Source organism: Watersipora subatra, chromosome 5 (assembly GCF_963576615.1).
Source record: "Watersipora subatra chromosome 5, tzWatSuba1.1, whole genome shotgun sequence".
Lineage (NCBI taxonomy): Eukaryota > Metazoa > Bryozoa > Gymnolaemata > Cheilostomatida > Watersiporidae > Watersipora > Watersipora subatra.
Window position 1 is genome coordinate 33,279,066 of NC_088712.1, and position 27,497 is coordinate 33,306,562.

A 27,497-nucleotide genomic window follows, 5' to 3' on the forward strand; every position below is an offset into this window, starting at 1 on the left:
CACTATCTATTCAGTGCCTTTGCAAGTCATGTAGGTATAGAATTGCTTTAAATAATAAGCCTATATTAGAGTAAAAAACTATAATCATCATTTCTTTAATATGAGCATTAATTACTATCATAACTGTGGAAATTCATTATCCTTGTTTAACCATTCTCATGGCTGATGTTATTGATCTAGTTAATCACTACGATTGACTAGATCAGTCGTAGTGATTGACTAGAAGTTGAAGTTTATAAACAATCTATTTCAGCAGCCAATCACAGGGCGCTGTCAATTTCGCAGCCAATACCAAATTACCGCAGCTTAATCAAGCCAATGTCATTTGTCATCCTAACAATAAATGACCCAATATCATGGGCCAAAAGTCTGACATCACTGTTACAACTGATAATCAATAATATGGTAACATAATATATAATAACAGTATGCAGATTAATCAGTAAACATGATCTAACATTTAACTTATGATATTGCATTTTAGTATTACTTGATAAAAAATCAACACTGCTTTTCATTATTTCAATTGTATTATTCTTTCTATAACTTTTTTATTTCACAACACCAAAGGAATGAAAAATCAATAAATCAAAAAATCATATTGAGACACCTTCCCATCAGTAACAAGCTCAAAACATGACTGTTTTCGGGTTAACAATAGGCGGTCCAAGCGTCATTTATGCTAAAATAGATTGTTTATAAACTTCACCTCTCGGTTAGGATTGTGCTAGTCTGGGTTTCGGAGCAAACACAACTCTCACGGGGGTGGGGAGAGGGGGGTTCAAGTTGCTTTGTTAGGTTTGGGAAAACACGACTCGCTGTTATCGTTTCATTAGCTCATTCAGTCAGTAAACCCTGCGGTTCACAATATCAAACCTTGAATTTCTACAATGTAGGGGTAATACCTAACCAAAATAATAGATCCATGCAAAATAAAACATTTTAAATTACCTACCTTTCTTAGTTTTAAATTGGTAAAGGTCGTAGTATATGCTTAAAGTTAAATATAATTTACCCAAAATTACCCAAACAACGGACTTTTTTCCTAGTTTTTGATTAATATTTTGCCACCCCTAATGTAAAATGACAAAATATTTCATTGTTGTCACATTGTTTTACCTGGCCAATAAGATGGGACAGCAGGCAAAGCTGTGCAGTGTAGTTTTCATACTCAACATATTAAACCGAATTTGGGCTATTTTGCCATTGTGACTATTAATATCACGAATGCTTGTGAATGGCAACTGGTTGATCATAACGGTGACGATATTGGGATACTATATTTATTTGATAACAAAATGAATTCAACAGATCAGTAAAATAACCACTATAGCTCATAATATTTGTAGCTCGTAATATTTGTATTTGTATACAGGGGCTTTATTCAGCATATTTGTTTGTTCTGGTGCCGTGTTCGGGTTCGTCCTACGGTAGATACGAAAAGCCGAACGCACTGAATGACTGAACAGACCGAATATCTTTTGGGAGTTGCCCTCCCTCAACTATTATCTATAAATCAATTATTATCAATAAATAATATTGGTTTCCTGTTTATATAATTATAATAAATATTACTATATATAGAAATAAATGTATTCATTTCCAATTGAATAAAGAAACAATTTTGGCTAGTTATTTAGCTACTAGTTCACCAATGGTTAACGGTCCTACTGAACAAATAAAACCTTTTGCTTCTACTAGACATTTCCCTTTTATCTGTCAAAGGTAATGCAAGTAGTGATTGGACAATAGTGACAGCAAAAATACTTCGATTGAATATGTAATATTTTTATTCACAGCGTGCTTCACTGGCGCGAAAATGAACAACAGCCTCTAAAATGTTTCTACGGAATTCATTGAACTCTTTCTTTATAGAAGTTTGAGTTACGCACCCTTATCCTTAAATAGTCACACGAGAGTGGAACTCCCAAAATATTCGGTTTGTTCAGTCATTCAGCTTTTCGTATCTAGGCGTACTACGTCAGAAAGTCTACATTCGGCGTATTCTCTTGCACGATGCACTGTGTCACAAGACGCACTGCACCTGATGCATCAGCTGCACTGAAAAGGAGTTGTTCTCTTCCGTCTATCCAGCTTGGCTGCGATGTTGTCAGTCGCTCCCCCGTCAATCATAACGGATTTCACGCACAAATTTATGTAGAAAAATTAAGATAAGAACGTTTAATCAGAGACCAGTCTCTGCAGTAAACATTAGTAAAAAGTTTGCCTATTTCGTTATAAATGACTAAATTGAAATTTCATTAATCTAGTTAGTTGTAATCAAATCACCAAATGCGTATTGAACATTAGCTTGGATATATCGCGGATATGACTGATTTCTAACTTTTAGTGCATTTATCTGGCCGGATATATTCCAGCAGCAAAAATTGATTGTCAAACCTGTTGTATTCAGATTTGAGTCACACTTAGTGTCATACGAATGGGCCAATTTCTATCTCTACCATTCGCAGCTAACGGCTGGTAGTTTCGATGCGTATAGATATTTTGCCTACTGTGTATAAAACAAGTGAAGCTACAATTTGAATTGCGTTATTCAATTAGCTGATGACTTTTAATAAAATTAAATGATGTTTAAACTAATTTATATTTGATTCGTTTAAGATTTTCAGTTTGTCGAATTTTCATTGAACAGAAAACTGTAAATAACGTTATACAGGGGAGACAAATGACAATATGCGATGCTTGTTTTACTATTGCTTCCTCTGGCTTCGCTAGTATTATGAAGGCTGAACCATTACATAACACTACGTATTGACATACATGTAGATCGGGCCAGATCGATATGATAGCAAAGATATGATCATCGCAGTTCTTTTACGTGGTAACGCTTACAAATCTGTATCAGGTTTTAGAAACTTGTCAAGCATCAGCCCCATCACAAACATAGCTATGAGCAATGAAGGCATTAATGACCATCTCTAGTAAACCAACTCTGTTTATGTGAAAAGTGTTTTTTAAGAAGTGTGCAATAATTATTATAATATAGTAGTATATTACAATAACTAAGCATATTATAATGATAAATGAAACGAAATGATAAACTCTTAAAATAACCAAGTGATATCATAGCACACCTGTATCTTTTATTACTCTATTATTCTATTAGTTTGAACTAGCAATTAAAAAAAAAGCAATACCATATCCTCAGCTGCCACACCGCGACTCCAACTACCTTTGAGAACAACGATCAAATAAGTTAAGAACATCACTAACAACCGAGTGTTAAAACTCATAACTTTCTTCCCTATATCTAGCCATAAGTGTCTGCTAGAGGTGTCTGCAAGCATCAGCTACTAAAATATACTTTTCAACACTACGTAATCAAGTCATGTTTTCAGGAACATCTCCAATCTTCATCTTGGCATTCTTATTTCTCAAGGTTTCTGGGTTCACTCTTACTGCTACAACCAGAGAACAAAAGAGTTAATCATACAGCCATGGTACAGTACATATGGTAGTGAAACAAAAGAGTTAATCATACAGCCATGGTACAGTACAGTACATATGGTAGTGGAACAAAAGAGTTAATCATACAGCCATGGTACAGTACAGTACATATGGTAGTGGAACAAAAGAGTTGATCATACAGCCATGGTACAGTACATATGGTAGTGGAACAAAAGAGTTAATCATACAGCCATGGTACAGTACATATGGTAGTGGAACAAAAGAGTTAATCATACAGCCATGGTACAGTACAGTACATATGGTAGTGGAACAAAAGAGTTAATCATACAGCCATGGTACAGTACAGTACATATGGTAGTGGAACAAAAGAGTTAATCATACAGCCATGGTACAGTACAGTACATATAGTAGTGGAACAAAAGAGTTGATCATACAGCCATGGTACATCGTGTTACATTATATTATCGTCATTGTAATGCTGTCACTTTCAGCACTGATATCTGAACCTGTCGTGAAAATTTGTTTAATTTTTTAACCTTAGCTCAAAGGAGTAGATATCATTGTCTGATAATCATGATGAGCCTGTTGGTCACCTGTGATAATCGAAAAATGCTGCAGAAATTAACCACGAAGTATGAGTCACATGATCAGATTACGACTAAACAATTAGACCAAGCCGAAACAAAACTGTAAAGTAGCGAGTATCTATATTTGATACGGGGTTTTTGGTAAAACCCAACGTATTTGTCATAAACTAGTGCTAGGAGAAGTTTTATATTGAGCCTTTTATTGGCCTTTCAATTTACGTGAGAACAACACGTGACAAAACAATAACCAAATGTAATGACGACGTCAGAGAAATAAACTGATTTCAATCTACGGCGGCTTTTCGTTTTTGAGCTTTTAAGAGCTTGTAATCACATTTCCACATATTTTGCACCAACAACACAACAGAGTAAGACATGGTGAATCTTTTGATACCAGATAACTGTAATGTGAATTTTGCTGCAAGTCAACCTTTAAATAAAGTGCTCTAAAAGTTGCAGATTGACATTGCAATTGATTGAAGTTACAATAGATTTAGACTCAGATTCATAGGGTAAAAAAACTTGGTCAATGGCGACTAAATTACCTGCTTGAGCTATTATATATTGGTATTTGATTTATGTATTGGTTGGAAACACACAGAAATAAATAAATACCTTCATTAAAAAATTGGAATGGTAAATGTTGTATATGTTAATTAAAAATAAATTTTCTGTACAAAAACTTTTTTATTACCCGTGCATTCAGATAGTTTATATATATTGTATATGTAATATAATGTATATATATAATATATATTTATATATACTAGTTAAATGCCCGACATTGCCCGGGTAATAAAAATCTTTGCACAGAAAATTAATTTGTATTTAACATAACAATAGTTATCATTCTAACTTTCAAACTTCATATAATGAGGAAAATGTTTTGTGCAGGTCAAAGAAATTAAAAAACAAAATCAAATAGCTATAAGTGTTTTTTAAAAATGTAATGTAAATGCCAAATAATTAGCAAGTAATAGCTAAATTAAGTCTGTTTTGCTACGATTACAATAAAAGAGGATTTGGCAATAATGCCATTAATACGAACTGAGAAAACAAAATAAAAATCCTGAATATGTTGAATTAATAATAACAATTTGTTGCATGGAAGTGTGTGTATAAAAAAGGTTACTGTTCCAGCAGAAGCTAATCATCAAATTTTTGAACATGATGATACTGGTACTTCTCAATACTGGTACAAATGTAAAAATGAGATACTGGACTGCCTTTGTCTGGTACTTTGTCTGACCAAACGAAGAGAGAATGTAGAGGCTATTCTTAGTTGAGATAATACAATTGTCCACATGAAAAGCCTTGACCGCGGATTCAGCAATTAAACCTTACGATAAACCGGAAATAGAAGTTCATGAAAAAACGGAAAAACATCGCGTTTCATAGAATTAAAAGAGTTTCAATCAATACGTCATTCAGCGCGTGCAATCGAGAAAAGGGTGTAAACAGTATATAGTAAGAGCTATGAATCGTAAGAGCCTTGACAGACTCGTGGTTAGGCAATTGGATTACCAACCTGCGGTTGGGGTCCTCATGAGTTCAAATCCAGCACAATGTGAGATTCTAACTCCAAGACTTAAATAGTTATAGCTGGACACACTTTGCGCACGCATGCACAAACCGGACCACAAACTTTGTAATTTATACTGATATATATATATACTCGGTATATATATATACTAGCTGTACCACCCGGCGTTGCCCTGGTAATAGAAGAGTCTTTGGACAGAAAATTTATTTGTATTTAACATATAACAACATTTGCCATTCTGACTTTCCAACTACCTAGGCCTATCATGAGAAAGTGTTTTGTTTTATAAACAACTAGCTGCATTACCCGTGTTAGGGAACAGATTTACGTAAAGCATAGACCTATTAACTATACAGTATAGTTAATAGGTCTATGACGTAAAGCAATAGTTTTATTGAGAGTAGTCTTTCATACTGTAAAACAACTCCAAATATGCAATCTACTGAAGTCTTTGGACAGAGAATTGATTTGTATTTAACATATAACAACATTTTCCATTCTAACTTTCAAAGTACATATCATGAGAGAAGTGTGTCGTGTGGTTGAAATAAATTAAGAGAAAAATAAAAACAACTGTAAAGGTTTTAAAACTTTGTCAAACAACTGTACCTTTCAAGCTAGTAGCCTGGCATATTGCCAATGGAAAACTCCACTAAGCTAGTTAAAGGTTGACTTGCAACAAAATTCACATTACAGTTATTTGGTATCAAAGATTCGCCATGTCTTACTCTGTTGTGTAGTAGGTGCCAAATATGTGGGAATGTGATTAAAAGCTCTTAAAAGCTCAAAAACGAACAGAAAATCGCAGCGACACGAGACCGCCCTAGTTTGGATTCGTTTTCCAAAACGGCTAAAATGTGACGTATGTGTGGGAGATGGTTTATGTTTACACTTTCATGCATCCTTATTCTTCGAACTATTTTCACAAATATACTTCACGCTCGCGATAAAAACCATGTTTATTGTTCTTACGCCTCTATTTTATCGACATCGTAATGCTGCAACTTTGAGCACTGACATCTCAAAACATAGCATAAAAATATGTTTAGTTTTTTAAACTTAGCTTGAATGATTGCATATCATCCTCTGATAAAAATGATGAACCTTTTGGTCCGCTGTAATGGTCGAAAAATGCTGTAGAAGTTGTTCGCGCCATATGGCGGGAATTGTAAGTCACATGATCAGGTAATGTTAGTTTCAGTTCAAGTTTGATCTATCGCAAATAGCAGATACGCTTTCTCGTATTAAACTTGTTAATTTCAATTCATCATAATCTCTAACGCGCCACATCGTGTTTGTGCAGCTAGCAAGCTGAGAAGCACCTTTTTTCTTAGCCAAGAGCAGAGAAAAGACCAGACCTTCACCGGGCGTGGAGCAACTGGGTGAAGCTGGATGTGACAAACTTTATTTATTCGCCTGCTTACTCTTACCTTTGTTTTCGCTATTTCAAAGACGACATGTTTTCTAACCTGTTTGCATACTCCACATGCCACCAAAGCACGTGAGTAATTTATTTTATGAACCACTTGTATTAGTAGTAGTAACTCAGATTATTTTCTAGTATACTCCTAATACTACTGTATTAATCTATATTTAATATTACAATATTAATGTCATTTAATTGTAATATGATATTATTAGTATTTTATTTTTTTAATTACGTGTATTATTCTTATTATAATAACAAAACTAATTCATACTGCATATCTATCTGTAAAACGTAATATATTAATCTATAATTGATAAAATGTTATAAGTTTCACGATTAATTTCGCCAAATTTCTTAACCCCACTCACTTATAGATATGTTATATAAAATAGTTATTGTCATTTTCCGGTATCATCGTTAATAGCATATTAGTATTATTAGATGATTATTATTATTAGTATTAGATGATGAAGAGTTTGTGCCAACCACTGAAGACTGGGAAGAGTTTGAGCGCTATGTTGGCCAGCGTCAAACACTCCAATTACATGTAAGATAAAGCTGAACTTAACCAAACTTGACAAAATATAAAGAATATCCATAGAATTATTACTCACATTTTTATGTTTACAATATCATGGATTCTGATAAGGTTTTGTAAAATCTGTGTCATGATTGCATGACTATATATTTATTCTTTTTCTGATCAAGCAAATATGATATAATAACAGGAAATGATGTTGTACAAATCTCATTGCAAGTCAACTATTGTGTTGTGATTTCAGACCCGAATCCTCCTTCAAAGAGGAGAAAATAATAGTAAGTGTGACAGCACTCCAGCGACTATTTCACTGTCACGCCTGCGCCCTCCCCTGCTCATTCACGATGGTGCGAGAAGGCGGATGGGTAGAGTTCAAGGTTACATGTGCCTCCTGTCACCAATCGTACACTTGGGAAACAACTGCCAGGGTGAACAGAGCTCACGTCATCAACCCCCTGCTGGCAGCTGCATCACTCTTTTCTGGCGGATGCCTTACGCAGAACCTCCGTTTTCTGTCGCCCCTGAACATCGCGATACCAAGCCACAGCGTTTGCCTCTACCAACAAAGAGAATACTTACATGGTGTGAGTGTTAATATTTACCCATAAACTTGGAAAATGTGAGTAAAAGCTAGGCCACTAATTGAATAACGACATTTAGAAACAACTTTTTTCTTGAAATGAAAATATGCCATCCTTCAAGTGAAATATATTATAATTTGAAATTCTGATTCTTCATCATAATATAACACAAAAAGGGGGAAGAGGATTCTACATTCTTAGACTAATGATAATGATACAAATTAATCTTGTATAATTAAGTTTTACAATATTTTACAGTGTATTGCTGAGCAGTACACCTTGCATAACGAGGGACTGATGGCAGCAATCGATTGGGAGCTTGATTTCGCAGGTGACAGTAGATGTGATAGTCCGGGGCATTGCGCACTATACGGGGCCTACACTATGATGGATCAGAGCTGCGGTTTAATAGTCAGCAGCCATCTTGTCAAGGTAAAACTTTGACAGTTTTTACTTCACAGCCTGACAAAAACCGAAATTTTTTAGTAGTTATTAATACATAAACATGAAGTTGCTGATCTAGCTAAATAATTCATTCAAATAATGTGAAAGTGATTGTTGGTCGTAACTTTTTTACTTTGCAGTCAACGGAGACCACCAGCTCTAACGCCATGGAGCTGGAAGGCTTCAAGCGATGCCAGTCCGATCTAATTTCCCACGGCCTGAGAGTGAGGTCCATTACAACGGATGTTGTTACAAAGGTTGTGTGCATACCGCAAGCTTGTGTTTTGGCTTATGCCGCAAATTCGTCGCGGTGAGCGACGGCCTCTACCTGCCTGCTTGGTGTCTAAGATTCGGGCTCTTTTCCCACCAACGGATGATGAAGAAGAGTTTGCAAACTTGCAAACAAGATTTGCGGCATAAACCATAACACAAGATTGCGGTATGCACACAACCTGTTCCGAGAATTTGGCGATGGCTCTCCAAATGGGAATAGATTATCTACCAAAACAATTATTGAAAAACAATAATTGCTGATCATCAAAATAATCTCGATCTTTATATAATAAAAGCATAAAACTAATACACTTTCTACTGTAATAAGTGTACAAGCCAAATATAACAGTTCTCCTTGTGTTCCACTAGTTCAGAATATGTGTGTTCAACCGATGCATTAAATGTGTAACACAAGAATTGTAGATAATGCATGACACATTAGCATAGCTTTGGTGTTATTGGCATTAAATGAAAATCCAACTCACTATGATATCGCAGGTAATTATTCCACCCCAACTCAAGGGGTGGACGCCACAAGTTCGTCCACACCAGGATGCATACACAGGCATTCATGCTCCCGCGGTCATGGAGACGATGCACAAACTCAGCATCATGGCAGCACAAACATTCAAAAAGAGATGGCATGTCTTGACAGCGCTTGCAGACACACCACTCTGTAGCCGGTGGTATTAGCTCCTAAAGAAATGAACAGATATGTCTATGCAACCATAGCTAATACATCAGGTCGATGTTATCCAACAGTATATCAGTGCAGCACTAGATTTAAATAATAAAATTGTTAATGTTGTCATTCGAGAAAAATCTGTAATTATTTTTTCGCAATATGAAGCGATCATTATTAAAATCATATACGTGTATATAATAATAATAATATTCGTTCTATCACTCTCAAGCTAAAACTATTACTACTAGCTAGCTTGGCGCATAAGAGCTGGCTAGTGGCGGTGCTTACTTGCTGGGAGGTTTGATTCCGTTGAGGATCTTCTTCAGATAGAGCGCCAGGCTCGAAACGCCAGGGTCTTAACTCTTCAGAATTTGACATTTTTTATGATCGCAACTCGGACATGTACACGTATGTTGAATAGTCGGACAAAATGGCCAAGCTGAAACTGTAAAGTAGCGAGCATCTATATTTGATACGGGGTCTTAGGTAAAACCCGAAGTGTTTGTCATAAACTATTGCTACGATAAGTTTGATATTTAGCTTTGTATTGGATTTTCAATTCACGCGAGAACATCACGTGACAAGACAATAACCAAAATCCGCGGATACGTCATCGAAATCAAGAGATTCCAATCTACGGCGGCTTTTTGTTTTTGAGCTTTTAAGAGCTTTTAATCACATTTCCACATATTTGGCACCTACCACACAACAGAGTAAGACATGGCGAATCTTTTGATACCAAATAACTGTAATGTGAATTTTGTTGCAAGTCAACCTTTAATATAGTTAGGTTTCCAATGACGGTAAGCCATGACTTTGAGTCTGCATTGTTGTCCAGTTCAGCTGTTCTAATAATAGATATAGCCGGAAAAACTACAGACGGATCCACAGACGGACTTTGAGAAATATATATATAGATACAGTCAAACATGGATAACTCGAACTTCACGGGACCGAGCGAAAGTGTTCGAGTTATCAGAGCGTTCAAGTTATCAGAGCACTGTCACAATTCCACTTATTTATTAGTAGATACATGTACATATAAAAACTATAACATAAATCAAAAGCACAAATGGCTTGTTTCAAATTAAATGCTTCTAATGTAAAGTTTAAAACTTTTTTATCAAAAAGTATAGAGATTTTACTATCACTTGAGATTGGTTTGTTGTTTGAGGTGATGTTAATGCCAGGACGTTTTTTAGATTAAAATTGGCAAAACTTGATCGTTGTTGAAACGCTCAGAAGAAAAGACATCTTTTTCTTTTGAGCGTTTTAACCAAGATCAATTTTGCTGATTTTTCTTGAAGTTTATGCGAAGGTTACCTCACTTTTCCTTGCTTCCGAAGGGCCATCGCCAAGCGGATGTTTGTTAAAAATCAAATTTCACCAAACCTTTAGAAAAGTCTTTGACAAAAATATTTTGCCGATGGTGGTAATAACGACGCCTATGGAATACGAAAAGTTGAGGTTTACCTCTATGGCTTGGAAAAAGTGCTTTTCTAAAGCGATAACAACCGTCTCGGTAGACTTTGGGCAAAAAACTGTTCGAGTTAACAGAGTTGAGGTCGAGTTATCTAAAGCAATTTATCATTACGTGGGAACGGACCAAAGAAACCGTTCGAGCTAACCGTGTGTTCGAGCTATCCGAGGGCGAGTTATCCATGTTTGACTGTATAATGTTTATCGAGAGTTGTTTTTCATACTGTAAAACAACTCCAAATATGCAGTCTACTGAAATTACACACACAGGCAACGATTGCCGTTTATATAGCAGATATATATTTTTTCTTTGGAAAATAGACCTTCCTGTTCAAAAAAATGTGGAAAAACCGATTCAAATTGACATTGACGGTGTGCCCCCGTTACCTTGACGTAAAGTTACCAAAATCATGGACTCTAAGCCAAGAAAAAAATATAACGGAAAAGTTGTTGGTACAAGTCAATAATATCACAGTTACTGTATACAACCAATAATACCACAGTTACTGTAAACAACAAATAATACAACAGTTACTGTATACAACCAATAATACCACAGTTACTGTATACAACCACTAATACCACAGTTACTATATACAACCAATAATACAACAGTTACAGTATGCAACCAATAATACCACAGTTACTGTATACAACCAATAATACCACAGTTACTGTATACAATCAATAAAATACCATAGATGCTGTACAGTCATTAAATTAAAAAGTTGATTTTTTAAGGGCCAAAGGACTGAGTTTCAAAAGATCTTGGAATGGATTAGGCAGTTTACATGTATTTTGCGCTTTGTATACATGTAATTTACAATCCCGATAATCATTATTGAGATTGTACAAATTATTCAAGTTGTAAGGGCTTCCACTGTAATTATTTAAGGTCAGAGGAGTGATGTCAAGCGAAGACAACTCCCTATGCATTGTACAATGGACTCTTCGCCATACAATTTTAATTCATGCCAGTGTTAGCGTCGCAAGGCCAAAGTCTTGTGTTGGGTTTAGAAATCCTTAGTAATTATCTAATGCAACCCACCCCCTAGTAAAAACATCAAAATTTTATATACATATTGTACATGTTAAAAATTCGAAACAAAACAATATGTTAACCTTAATATGTTATCTTCAATTTTCTTTCACACACATGAGATATACATGTATATATATTTCTCAAAGTTTGTTTTTGTATGTGTATTCGTAGGTTTGATCATCCGGCTATAGATCTTAAAATCGTAGAATAAGTATTCCGCACGAAAGAAGATTTGATCTTGGACCCTGCCATTCACCAGTCTGGCGTCGTACCCACCTAGACTACAGAAATCGAATTGCTAGCCTGCCAATATACCGTAAGTCATTATATCAGAGCAATACCGAACTGCTTTGCGTACGACGCGGGTCATAGCATAGCGTCACGAGAAGCAGTTCGCTCACATTATTAACTGGCTAATAGCGAGCAACTCTCACTACTTCTCATCTACTATATAAACGGCAACCGTTGTCTGTCTATCTGTCTGTGTATGTGTCCGCCTTACAGAGTACCGTGCTTTTCGCACTATTAGCCGAAATTATTGAATTAGCCGAATTATCGCTACTAGGTATCTAGGGCGCATTAACGAGAATCTCCGGTTAGTACACGCCTCTATACACCTATTCATCGTTTTTACACAAAACGCGTCATATCTGGTTAGCACGCCTCTTTACGGCGCCCAACGACACTGGTTCGTTTGAAACAGCAAAATTGCTGCTGTGTTAATAAGCACCGTCCTGAGTTCGGCGGCCTATACAGCTATACAAATGTACTAATCATTAAATAAAATAAATTACATTAATGAATAGTAATTTACATGCGATTTATATTTACTGCCAACGTGTACCGAGAAGGTCACGCAAACGTTGGTTTCTTGCGACCACTGGAAAACGCAGTTCTCTCCTACTAAATTTCTACATAAAAAAGGTAAGTATTTCTTAATCAATGTTGTATTGTCTATGAATTGCCACACTTCCACTACATAACCCTTTCACTTGCGTCCGTGTACAAATTTAGCTATCGGCCTACTACCAGCAGTTTTGCCGATATTGCTTAATATGTATACAATATTTTTTCAATTTCAAAATCCATCTATAACGTTTGTTTTGGTTATATATTTCATTTTGCCAACATGTTAACAAGCACTGCTATGCAAAAGATTCGGTGCATCTATACTTTGTGCATTTTAATTATCTGTGTAATCACAAAAATCTGAATTGGCTATAATGTCATCAACATAAGTAGTTATTTGTTTTTTAACTTGGACGCATTTAATGAACTCGCACAAAAAATCTTCGTTTTTAAGTTGGAACTTCTCAAACGAAGATTTAAAATTAAATTTTAGGCTAATTTTATAGAGAAATCTTTGGACAACACTGTCACTACTATAAAAGTCTTAAAGATCGTTGGTTATGTTATCGACGAATAATAAAATTCGGTTGCTAGCAATTGCTGGGAAAGTCGCAAAAATGTGTTTACGGCTGTCGACCATAGAAAGCGCATGAATGAGTCTACTTCAGTGAAAGGGTTGAAAACGTTGGATTTGCCACTGTTTGTGATAGTAAACATGTTCATTTCCTTCCGCAGCTGAGTTACTTTTACTTTTTTCCAGCTACGAGTACTACAGAACTACAGCTACTACATAACTTGCACGGGCACTCCGAGCGTTGCGATAGGCAACGGTGAGAAGAAAGCGAGCGGTGTATATTACAAAAAAAGCACACCATCTCATTCATTTTTAGAAATGCTTGAAGCAGTGCAATGCCTTCCAAAAAGCCTACTGCCCAAACGTAAGAACAGATTGATTCCCGTAGAGAAAGAGACCGAATTCGCAAAGGAGCCGCTAGACGAGCAGAAACTGCAGAGCAAACACAGCTACGCCCACAACGAAGCGGAACTGCTACTGCATCTGCTAGAAGTGCAGAAACTGCAGAGCAAACACAGCTACGCCTACAACGAAACAGAATAGCAGCTGCTAGAAGAGCAGAAACTGCAGAGCAAACACAGCTATGCCCACAACGAAACAGAATAGCAGCTGCTAGAAGAGCAGAAACTGCAGAGCAAACACAGCTACGCCTACAACGAAACAGAATAGCAGCTGCTAGAAGAGCAGAAACTGCAGAGCAAACACAGCTACGCCTACAACGAAACAGAATAGCAGCTGCTAGAAGAGCAGAAACTGCAGAGCAAACACAGCTACGCCCACAACGAAGCGGAACTGCTACTGCATCTGCTAGAAGTGCAGAAACTGCAGAGCAAACACAGCTACGCCTACAACGAAACAGAATAGCAGCTGCTAGAAGAGCAGAAACTGCAGAGCAAACACAGCTACGCCTACAACGAAACAGAATAGCAGCTGCTAGAAGTGCAGAAACTGCAGAGCAAACACAGCTAAGCCTACAACGAAACAGAATAGCAGCTGCTAGAAGTGCAGAAACTGCAGAGCAAACACAGCTAAGCCTACAACGAAACAGAATAGCAGCTGCTAGAAGTGCAGAAACTGCAGAGCAAACACAGCTAAGCCTACAACGAAACAGAATAGCAGCTGCTAGAAGTGCAGAAACTGCAGAGCAAACACAGCTAAGCCTACAACGAAACAGAATAGCAGCTGCTAGAAGTGCAGAAACTGCAGAGCAAACACAGCTAAGCCTACAACGAAACAGAATAGCAGCTGCTAGAAGTGCAGAAACTGCAGAGCAAACACAGCTAAGCCTACAACGAAACAGAATAGCAGCTGCTAGAAGTACAGAAACTGCAGAGCAAACACAGCTACGCCTACAACGAAACAGAATAGCAGCTGCTAGAAGTGCAGAAACTGCAGAGCAAACACAGCTAAGCCTACAACGAAACAGAATAGCAGCTGCTAGAAGAGCAGAAACTGCAGAGCAAACACAGCTATGCCTACAACGAAACAGAATAGCAGCTGCTAGAAGTACAGAAACTGCAGAGCAAACACAGCTACGCCTACAACGAAACAGAATAGCAGCTGCTAGAAGTGCAGAAACTGCAGAGCAAACACAGCTAAGCCTACAACGAAACAGAATAGCAGCTGCTAGAAGTACAGAAACTGCAGAGCAAACACAGCTACGCCTACAACGAAACAGAATAGCAGCTGCTAGAAGTGCAGAAACTGCAGAGCAAACACAGGTGCACCTACAACGAAACAGAATAGCAGCTGCTGGAAGACCAGAAACCGCTGAACAAACACAGGTATATCGAGAGCAGGCCAAAATAGATGCTGCAGCCGCTAGAAGTGCAGAGACTACTGAACCGACCCAGCAGCGACTCAAACGGCTCAGAGCAGCCGCTACATCGGCCAGACATGCAGAAACCTCCGAGCAGATGCAGCGGTGACAAGAACATGATGCACTAGCTACAACAGCTGCTTGGCAAGCTGAATTTTCTGAGCAGATGAAACGGCGACAACAGCGAGATGCACTTACAGCAGCTGCTACCAGGCACCGTGTATGGACAGAAAACTTCGCACTTGACTACAGTCCTGCAATACAGTATAGGGCCGAATTTTTCTATGGGACGAATGTCCACAAATGCTCCCGATGTAATGCCTTACGTTGGAAAGGCGAGAGGCCATATATGTAGTTTATATAGTAGATTTTATTGATAATAAATTTTATCAACACGACCACATTACTGCTGCACAGTTTGTATATACCATGTCAAAACACAGGCTATAGACGAAGAACTGGTGAGTCATGATTAGTGTTTCAAGCATGTAAAAGTCTCAATTCAATAAATGCTGGTGATAGCTAAGCAGTGCAATAGCAAAATATTTCCTAGAGTTTCTTAAAATATGTAATTTAAAACATGTAAAACTTTTCAATACTGCCAGTTTGAAGAACTTCAGTTTGCCTAGCAATGTCAATTCCATTATCAGTTCTGTGTGCAAAATTAGGACAATTCCGATTTGAGCGGTTCGAGACTGATGCATTGTAGACTAGCTGTAAAACACATTGCATATTTCTATTGGTCTCTCAAATATTATTGACATGTACAACTGCATATGTGGATGCAGTCAGATCAGCATATTACACGACGCCGGGTGGCACAGCTAGTTATATCTATATATATTTCTCAAACTCCGTCGGAAATCCGGCTATAGATCTTAAAATCTTGGAATAAATATTCCGTACTGAGGAGGATTGGATCTCGGACCTAGTCATTCACCAGTCTTACGCCTAGCCCACTGGACTACGGAAGTCGAATTGCTAGCCTGCCAATATAAGTCATTATATCAGAGCAATACCGAGCTGCTTTACGTATGACGCGGGTCATAGCATAACATCACTAGAAGCTGTTCGCTCACATTATTAAACTGCCTAATAGCAAAACTCTCTCTACTTCTCATTGTTTATAAGACAAAAAACTTTTCTCATGATATGTAGTTTGAAAGTTAGAACGGCAAATGTTGTTATATGTTAAATACAAATAAATTTTCTGTCCAAATACTCTTCTATTACAAGGGCAACGCCGGGTGGCACAGCTAGTTATATTATATAAGCTTATCTACTATATAAACGGCAATCGTTGTCTGTGTATCTGTGTATGTGTCCGCCTTATAGAGTACCGTAATTTTCGGACTATTAGCCGCTACTAGGTATCTAGGGCGCATTAACGGGAATCTCCGGTTGGTGCGCCTCTATACATCACCTATTCATCGTTTGCCGTTTTCACAAAAAAATGACGTAATAATTACAACTATATGGCTTTCTTTTAGCTTCATGACACGCGATGATTTTTTGTCCTTGACGTATTAGGGCTAATTTTTTTTCGGCAAAACGATATCGACAATAGACTCTCTCAATATTAGAATTTGGCGATTAAATTTTATTAACTCTATCAAACACGATGCCGTTTTTGTGAACTTCTATTTCTGACTTTTCTTAAAGGTTGACTTGCAATAAAATTCATATTACAGTCATTTTGTATCAAAAGATTCACTATGTCTTACTCTGTTGTGTTGTAGGTGCCAAATATGTGGAAATGAGATTACAAGCTCTTAAAAGCTCAAAAATCTGGAATCTCTTTATTTCGATGACGTAGCCATGAAATTTGGTTATCTTGTCACGTGATGTTCTCACGTGAATTAAAAGGCCAATAAAAAGCTCAATATAAAACTTATCGTAGCACTAGTTTATGACAAACGCTTCGGGTTTTACCGAAGACCTTGTATCAAATATAGATGCTCGCTACTTTACAGTTTAGTTTCGGCATTATCTAATCGTCAAGTCGTAATCTGATCATGTGACCCAATACTTCACAAATAATTTCTGCTGCACTTTTCGATTATCACAAGTGACCAACAGGCTCGTCATGATTATTAGACAATGACATGTACTCCTCCAAGCTAAGGCTAAAAAATTAAACAAATTTTTACGGTAAGTTATAGGACATCACTGCTAAAAGTGACAGCATTACGATGACGATAAAACAGACGCGTAAGAACAATAGACATGGTTTTATTGAATGCGTGAAGTAAATTTGTGAAACTATTTCGACGAATAAGGTTGCATGAAAGTGTAAACAGAAACCACCTCTCACAACTACGTCACATTTGAGTCGTTTTAGAAAGAGAATCCAAACTACGGCAGTCTCGTGTGGCTGCGATTAACTGTTGGGTTTTGAGCTTTTAAGAGCTTGTAATCACCTTTCCACATATTTTGCACCTACAACACAACAGAGTAAAACATGGTGAATCTTTTCATATCAAATAACTGTAATGTGAATTTTGTTGCAAGTCAACCTTTAAGGTTCAATTGCTAAATCGCTATTAAGGTCACTACTTTTGACGCGGACAATTGTATTATCTCGAGTAGGAATAGCATCTAGATTCTCTCACCTTCGATAAGACAAAGACACTACAATATTTTATTTTTACATAACATATCGTCGTATCAGTATCGTCGTATTCAGAGTTTTGATGGATAGCTGTTGGTGAAACAATAACTTTTTTATACATACACTTCTATGCAAGAATTGTTATTATTAATTCAACATATTCATGAATTTTATTTGTTTTCTCAGTTCGTATTAATTGTATGATTACCGAATCATCTCATATTGTAATCGTAACAAAACAGACTTACTTTAGCTATTACTTGCTAATTATTTCACTGTTACATCTAAACCCTTTTATAGTTGTTTTATTTTTAAAAAGTTATTTGACCTGCACAAAGCATTTTTCTCATGATATGAAGTTTACAAGTTGTTTGACAAAGTAAGTTTGAAAACCTTTACAGTTGTTTTAGGTAGAATGGCAAATGTTATATAATGTTAAATACAAATCAATTTTTGGTTCAGTTTTTTTATTACCCGGGCAACGCTGGGTTGTACAACTAGATGTATTAGCTTACACATCTTTCCTTTTAAACCTAACCATTTAGTTTTTCGTAATTAATTTCACATTTTACCGCAAACATTTGCAAGATTACTGTAAGATTTATTGTGTAAGATTGCAAGTATCAGTTATTCTCCACTCTCTTATATTTACATACATTTACATACTTTGAGAAATATATACTATATAGATATATAAGTTTAAATTCTCTTATTACATTTAAAAACTTCTTATGACTTTTGAAGTTTATAATATAAGTTTTTTAGAGTTTGTTTCATCGTTGTTATTATTTCAACTTGCATTCTCTTAAACATAAATTGAGTATCGTGTTTGAAGGTTAAACATTATTCATTTTCCTATCACTGTTATTATTACTTGATTAGTTTTCAATCCTTATTATTAATATTATTCTTTTATTCAACCATTTTTGGCAGAACTTGTTCTAATAAAATTTCAACTACAAAATACTATGATATTCCGTCATATTTTTCAGTATCGTCATATTCAAAGAATTGATGGATAGTTTCTGGTGGGACAGTAACCTTTTTATACCCACACACTTTTATGCAAGAATTGCTACTATTAATTCAACATATTCATGAATTTTATTTTGTTTTCTTAGTTTGTAATAATTGTATCATTACCATATCATCTTTTATTGTAATTGTTGCAAAACAGACTTAATTTAGCTATTACTTGCTAATTATTTGAAATTTACATCTAATCCCTTTTACATTTATTTTATTTTTTTTATCTATCTAATCTACTGGCGGAAAACCTTTTCCTCATTATATGAAGTTTGAAAGTTACATTTGTTTGACAAAGTTTGATAAACTTTGCAGTTTTTTTTTATTTTCTCTCAAAATATTTCAACTGCACAAAAAACTTTTCTCATGATAGGTTACCTATCATGTTTTCTCATGTTACCTATGTAGTTTGAATGTTGAAATGGCAAATGTTGTTATATATGTTAAATACAAATAGATTTTCTGTGCAAAGACGTTTTTATTACCAGGGTACAAGTACAGCTTATGGTGTAAAATGTTGAAAAAGTACTTTACCAAAGTTGTTTTCTCGCCTTGAAGCGGATTAAAATTTACATTATTATATTTTAATGGGAAAAATTGTTTCGGATCTCGAAGTTCTGGAACTGAATATGTTCAAGAACTGAGGTTCCACTATACGTTATTAGAAGATATAGGTCGCTGAAAATTATGAAATTTTAAATTTACATTGTTTTGAAAACCTTTACAGTTGTTTTATTTATTTTTAAATCAGTTGTCCTGCACAAAACCTTTGCCTCATGATATGAAGTTTGAAAGTTGTAGTTGTTTTAAAAAGTTTGAAAACCTTTACAGTTGTTTTATTTTCTCTCTTAATTTATTTCAACTACAAAAAACACTTATTTCATGATATGTTGTTTGAAAGTTAGAATGGCAAATGTTGTTATATGTTAAATACAAATCAAATTTTCTGTGCAAAGACCTTTTTTACTACCCGGGCAATGCTGGGTAGCATAGCTAGGCTTGGGGCCGTGGCGTCACTCGGGGATGCGCGAGAGACCTTTTTCGCCCCGAGTACAGCGAGTGTCTCCAGGCGCAGCTTTCCGAATGAATGAGTTCGCGAGTGCGAGGCGATTGAGTGCGAGGCGATTGAGTGCTAGGCGATTGATTGCGAGTGCAAGGCGATTGGTTGCGAGTGAAAGGTGATTGATTGGAAGGCGAGTGCGAGGTGACTGATTGCAAGGCGAGTGCGAGGCGATTGATTGCGAGGAGAGTGCAAGGCGATTGATTGCAAGGCAAGTGCGAGGCGATTGATTGCGAGGAGAGTGCAAGGCGATTGATTGCGAGTGCGAGGCGATTGAGTGCGAGGCGATTGATTGCGAGGCGATTGATTGCGAGGCGATTGATTGCGAGGCGATTGATTGCGAGGCGATTGATTGCGAGGCGATTGATTGCGAGGCGAGTGGGAGGTGATTGCAAGGCGAGTGCGAGGCGATTGATTGCGAGACGGGTGCGAGCCGATTGATTGCAAGTGCGAAGCGATTGATTGCGAGGCAAGAGCGCGGTTGTCAACTGCTCGGCGGGTAAAGACTGGTCAGCGGAGGCTCAGCGGCAGAAGTGCGCGATCGTCAACTGCAAATATAGACGGGTATGAACGGATGCATGAATCTAGACACATGAATCTAGAATATTTACTAGATTTTACATGCATCTAGCTGTAAAACACATTGTAGATTTCCATTGTTCTCCCCAACATTGACATGTATATGTGCATGCATACTCTGATCAGGATAACAATGTCAGTAGACTGCTTATTTGGAGTTGTTTTACAGTATGAAAGATAACTCTCAATAAACCTTATGCTGCACGTGAATCTGTTTCCGTAGACGGGTAATGCAGCTATGTCTATATAAAAGTATATATGAAAAATGTATAGAAAAATAGGATATGAGCAGTGTCTGTCTATCCATTTGTCCAGGGCGAGGGCTATTATTATGAGTTATCTTTATTCTGGTCAATAGTCATATTTTACAATGAATTCCACAAGGTAGCACAGCAAGGAAAAAAGGGATATGTTCAAGGTCAACTACGGGTCAAATAACTCTCGTTATTCAAATGTAAGAATGTGCCACTTGATGTTTTACGTTTTATACAATTTCTTAATTAATACAAAGCAAAAACTTTACATGAATTTATTATTTTAAGTGTAATTTACGTAAAAAAGTTACGTTATAGTGGCATTTACCATATATCAGTAAAACTGCTAAATACAGTTAATTAGCAATAGCAAATACAAATCTCGGAACGCATGTTATCCCATTTTTTAGACTTAATGCATTTTGCTTCAAAAAACAAATAATATCAACTAAGATATGATTTTGGTTTGATATCAACTATTGACTAAATATGAGGGCAAATTGAAGCAATGATATAAATATCATGTGATCAAGTGGACAAAGTGGAGGTATTGCGAGTTTGATTGTGAAGGATATCATGATCTAGTAGTTACTTACTAAATCTATAGATCTACTAATAAGTTACTTACTAAATCTATAGATCTACTAATAAGTTACTTACTAAATCTATAGATCTACTAATAAGTTACTTACTAAATCTATAGATCTACTAATAAGTTACTTACTAAATATGTCACTATCCGGTTCTTTCTGCATCGCTTGAACAACTGACTTCCTCAAGACTAGCTCTGCCTCCACACCCATTTCTATAGACTACAGGCAAATTTGTGTTATTATATAGCCTTCCTACACTAGCTCCGCCTCCACACCATCTCTATCCTTCGTTTTTTCGAAACGTCATTCTACCGTTGTCTGCCATCTTTATGGACAATTTTTATCGTTAAAAACGCGAAGCTTCTGCAACTAATTATTGCAAACAATGTTTTAATTTGCCAATTTTTTTATTTTAGTATCAAAACAACACCGAAAAACACTATTAATCAAGAGAATGAAGATTGTTTTCTACAAAGATGGCGGCTTTTTCATGGACAAGCGAATGTGCAAACAGGGTGCTGATGTGAAAAAATGATGGATAGACTACAGGCAAATGTGTTACATAACGCAAAGTTATTATATAACTTTGCAAAACTACACGCAGCTTTGCCTTCATATGATATCCTCTATGATAGCGTAAATATATTTATGAGGGCCTATGTTCCTCACTCCATGATAGCACAAATGTAATCATGGGGGCGGATGTTCCTCACTCAAAGATATTATGAACATAATTAACGGGGATATGTTCCTTACTCTATCTTAATATACTGTAAATATAATCACAAGGGCGTATGCTGTTCACTACATAATATTAAACAAATATGGTAATCAATTCTTGAAAGTAATGCCGAGAGCTCACTTCTGAATTTGAGGATGTGAATGCCAATTGGTCATCACAGTCACCCAGTTGATGACAGATATAATTAAATAAGCCTAGTGTTAAATGAATGCTAATTGGTCATCACAGTAACCCAGTTGATGACAGATATAATTAAACAAGCCTAGTGTTAAATGAATGCCAATTGGTAATCACAGTCACCCAGTTGATGAGAGATATAATTAAACAAGCCTAGTGTTAAATGAATGCTAATTGGTCATCACAGTCACCCAGTTGATGACAGATATAATTAAATAAGCCTAGTGTTAAATGAATGCTAATTGGTCATCACAGTCACCCAGTTGATGACAGATATAATTAAATAAGCCTAGTGTTAAATGAATGCCAATTGGTCATCACAGTCACCCAGTTGATGACAGATATAATTAAACAAGCCTAGTGTTAAATGAATGCTAATTGGTCAACACAGTCACCCAGTTGATGACAGATATAATTAAACAAGCCTAGTGTTAAATGAATGCCAATTGGTCATCACAGTCACCCAGTTGATGACAGATATAATTAAACAAGCCTAGTGTTAAATGAATGCCAATTGGTCATCACAGTCACCCAGTTGATGGCAGATATAATTAAACAAGCCTAGTGTTAAATGAATGCTAATTGGTCATCACAGTCACCCAGTTGATGACAGATATAATTAAACAAGCCTAGTGTTAAATGAATGCTAATTGGTCAACACAGTCACCCAGTTGATGACAGATATAATTAAACAAGCCTAGTGTTAAATGAATGCCAATTGGTCATCACAGTCACCCAGTTGATGACAGATATAATTAAACAAGCCTAGTGTTAAATGAATGCCAATTGGTCATCACAGTCACCCAGTTGATGGCAGATATAATTAAACAAGCCTAGTGTTAAATGAATGCTAATTGGTCATCACAGTCACCCAGTTGGTGAGAGATATAATTAAACAAGCCTAGTGTTAAATGAATGCCAATTGGTCATCACAGTCACCCAGTTGATGAGAGATATAATTAAACAAGCCTAGTGTGAAATGAATGCTAATTGGTCATCACAGTCACCCAGTTGGTGAGAGATATAATTAAACAAGCCTAGTGTTATATGAATGCTAATTGGTCATCACAGTCACCCAGTTGATGAGAGATATAATTAAACAAGCCTAGTGATAAGTGAATGCCAATTGGTCATTACAGTCACCCAGTTGACAGACATAACTAACAGAAAGCACCTGTTTAATCTCTTCAGCATTGACAAGAGCTGCCCTTTCTCGAAACTCTGAGTTGATCTTGTGACGCGCTTCCCGTAGAGTTCCATTGTCTCCCTTGAATATCATTTGACGTGTACGGTGCAGCTGCTTGAACAGAGAAAGCACCTGCCAAAAGATGATGAAAAGCTGTAAGAGTTGAAGAGTTGCTATATCTTTGTTCATGTAGATAAGATTTATATGCATTCTCAGAAATTTTGGTAACCATGGTAACCAATGTGAGCATCATATTTGGATGTCTGAGAAAGGAAACCAGTGAAGTTACCTGAAGCTACATATTTTTAGCCATGGAGAAGTCTTGAAAGGAAATCTAAACAGAAATCAGTGCCTGATCAAGTAAAGTAGCAACCGAGTTTGAGTTGTCTATAGATGACAACATATACAGGTTTTTCACTAGCTGTCATATATAGGTTGTTATCTCTTATTCACTAGCTGTCATATATAGGTTATTATCTCTTATTCACTAGCTGTCATATATAGGTTATTATCTCTTATTCACTAGCTGTCATATATAGGTTATTATCTCTTATTCACTAGCTGTCATATATAGGTTATTATCTCTTATTCACTAGCTGTCATATATAGGTTATTATCTCTTATTCACTAGCTGTCATATATAGGTTATTATCTCTTATTCACTAGCTGTCATATATAGGTTATTATCTCTTATTCACTAGCTGTCATATATAGGTTATTATCTCTTATTCACTAGCTGTCATATATAGGTTATTATCTCTTATTCACTAGCTGTCATATATAGGTTATTATCTCTTATTCACTAGCTGTCATATATAGGTTATTATCTCTTATTCACTAGCTGTCATATATAGGTTATTATCTCTTATTCACTAGCTGTCATATATAGGTTATTATCTCTTATTCACTAGCTGTCATATATAGGTTGTTATCTCTTATTCACTAGCTGTCATATATAGGTTATTATCTCTTATTCACTAGCTGTCATATATAGGTTATTATCTCTTATTCACTAGCTGTCATATATAGGTTGTTATCTCTTATTCACTAGCTGTCATATATAGGTTATTATCTCTTATTCACTAGCTGTCATATATAGGTTGTTATCTCTTATTCACTAGCTGTCATATATAGGTTATTATCACTTATTCACTAGCTGTCATATATAGGTTGTTATCTCTTATTCACTAGCTGTCATATATAGGTTATTATCACTTATTCACTAGCTGTCATATATAGGTTGTTATCTCTTATTCACTAGCTGTCATATATAGGTTATTATCTCTTATTCACTAGCTGTCATATATAGGTTGTTATCTCTTATTCACTAGCTGTCATATATAGGTTGTTATCTCTTATTCACTAGCTGTCATATATAGGTTATTATCACTTATTCACTAGCTGTCATACAAATGAAGTCAGTAACATTTTCAGGCATAAAACCTAGCTAAATCCTGATTTAACTGGTTATATTTTGTGGAATAAAAATTCGCTGACTACATGACTACACAACATTTGATTGTATACCAATAATTATTCCATTTAAATGCAAAAGATTTAGCATAGCGAGTCAAAATTTTCATGGCTCAGTTCCGGTTCTCTGAATACAGTCAAACCCGATTCTTAGGACTTCGCTTCCAGAGACTTTCAATCGTCTGGATGATTGTCTGTTGTAGCTGTGTCTGTCCAAGTATGGAAACTTTGATAAATAGGTCGCTCTCGCAACAGTTTCTTCCACCAGTTTTCGACACACCTTGCCAGTGCTTACAAGTGATTTTGGTAGAATTTGTACCATTATTTTGTATTCAACTATTGTACAGAACTCAATTTTCAATGTCTGGGTATGGCCCAGTCTGTACTAGTCCGAACAAACGAGAATTTAGAAAACATTTCTTTCACAACTGAAAGAATATTCCAGAAATCCTAGTTAGTAATCCTACCCAAGGACAAATGGCTTTCAAGACCTCTCAACTAGTCAATACATAGCCTACTTTCATTCAGAAGTTGTCAATGGTCACATTTGCTAATGCACTAATATAATAAGCTAACAATAAATGGTAACACGATACCTGGGTACGGTGTGATGACATTTTTAAGAAGATGCCTACAACGAAAAAACAGACCAATTGCACAAGACAATATTGCTTTGGCATTTGAAAACAACAATGTAGCTCGTATAGTCATATAAATAGCAATGCATTAATTCTTTGCACAATTCATAAGAAGTTTGTGTTTGGGCAACACATTACCATAAATTCTCTTGTATCTGCAGTCAAAATTTTGAAAGTTGTTTTTTGAGTTACAGGTGTACAGCGTTGTATAAGCAGCATCTATCATTTTATCCATTCATTTAGCACACTTAATTTAACATTGCCACACGAGCAATTTGCCAAGTTGACCGTCTGTATCTGTTGTGACGCGTGCTAGTTGACGAGGTAACAATCAACAATGGGTGTTTGATCAATGCAGAGAATGCGTTTTGCCTTCAGCAATCTATGGTAAACAAGTACTCAATCAGCGAGCACATTTATAACATGTCATTTTGAAAGGCAAAATACGACGTCGCATTTAAATTTAAAATTGTGAACGCAACTTTGGAAACTCCCAATCAAACTGCTGTGGTAGATTTTTGCGCCTACGGAAACAAACCCCATGAATGGAATCAAGTGCCAGAGAATCGCAATACATGGACAATGACTAATACTTGTGCAAGTATTATTTGTACAAGTACAGTGTGACCTTAGGATACGATTTTAATCCATTTTAGGGTTGGCATCGTATGGTGAAAAAATCGTATATCAGGGAAATCATATGCTGACGGTGCACTGTATATCAGGGTAATCATATGCTGAGGTTGCACTGTATATCAGTGTAATCATATGCTGAGGATGCACTGTATATCAGGGTAATTATATGCTGAGGGTGCACTGTAATCTAATTGTTGAGCTGGCTAAATGCCCGGTGTAACGATGTAACGGTGCTCCTGGATTGACAGTAAATAAGTCTCGTATGGGTGAATTTGGTTATCTTGCATATGTATTTATTTAGCAGCGTAAAATTACAAACAATAAAACAATTTATTACAATATGGAGATAGTAAAAGGCTACACACAGGTTTTTAATAATTGATAAAAAAGTGATTAATAATTGACAGAAAAAGAATGAGAAACACGAACAAGCTGTAAGAGGTTGTAAAATTAAACAACCTCTCTTCTAATTTCCAAAAGTACTTTTTGAGTCATCTAAGGATTGTTGCACATTTTAGATAAACCTATCGAGACCTTTTGTAGAAAAGCAATATTATTGAATGCTGTAGTAATGGTATCAAGAAATTTTGCATAGCAGCATCAACAACAATATAACAAGTTGCTCCAGTCTACAGACCCGAATTCACTTTGTAATGCATTACGAGTATGATTGGACGCCTAAACATTGTCAGAAGTTTACAGGTATAATTTTTAGACCGCGTGTATAAGCCGCACTGAAAAATTTCAAACAAAATTTTAGGTTCACAGGTGCGCCTTATAAATGAGGATTCCCGGTACACTACATTGCTCTACAACCCTTGGTTTTAGGCCAATTGGATATTATACCAGCAGTCTGATTGGATAATATACCAGCTGTCTGATTGGATAATATATGAGCAGTCTGATTGAATAATATACCAGCCGTCTGATTGGATATTATACCAGCCGTCTGATTGGATAATATACCAGCCGTCTGATTGAATATTATACCAGCCATCTGATTGGATAATATACCAGCTGTCTGATCGGATAATATATGAGCAGTCTGATTGAATAATATACCAGCCGTTTGATTGAATAATATACCAGCCGTCTGATTGGATAATATACCAGCCATCTGATTGGATAATACATCAGCAGTCTGATTGGATAATATACCCGCCGTCTGATTGGATAATATATGAGCAGTCTGATTGAATAATATACCAGCCATTTGATTGAATATTATACCAGCAGTCTGATTGAATATT

The 27,497-nt window shown here is 36.2% G+C and overlaps 1 protein-coding gene across 1 annotated transcript; it reads right to left on the reverse strand.

The window, feature by feature from the left end:
• Nucleotides 1–3,084: 3,084 nt before the first annotated feature.
• LOC137396812 (complex III assembly factor LYRM7-like) lies at nt 3,085–25,600 on the reverse strand. Its single transcript, XM_068083123.1, has 4 exons — nt 25,570–25,600; nt 23,489–23,632; nt 21,527–21,614; nt 3,085–3,422 (listed from the first exon to the last, which is right to left on the reverse strand). Exons 1-4 carry the CDS (start codon nt 25,588–25,590, stop codon nt 3,343–3,345), a joined length of 333 nt encoding a protein of 110 aa, XP_067939224.1. The 5' UTR covers nt 25,591–25,600; the 3' UTR covers nt 3,085–3,342.
• Nucleotides 25,601–27,497: the final 1,897 nt, after the last annotated feature.

Excerpts from the sequence above, each read along its gene's own strand:
- LOC137396812 (XM_068083123.1), bottom strand. The coding sequence starts at position 25,590 with ATGTCATCACACCGTACCCAG. Across the intron at positions 23,633-25,569 it reads TGTCATCACACCGTACCCAG|GTGCTTTCTCTGTTCAAGCA; the intron begins GTATCGTGTTAC and ends ATCTTTTGGCAG. Across the intron at positions 3,423-21,526 it reads ACCGGATAGTGACATATTTA|CAGTAAGAGTGAACCCAGAA; the intron begins GTAAGTAACTTA and ends CTCTGGTTGTAG.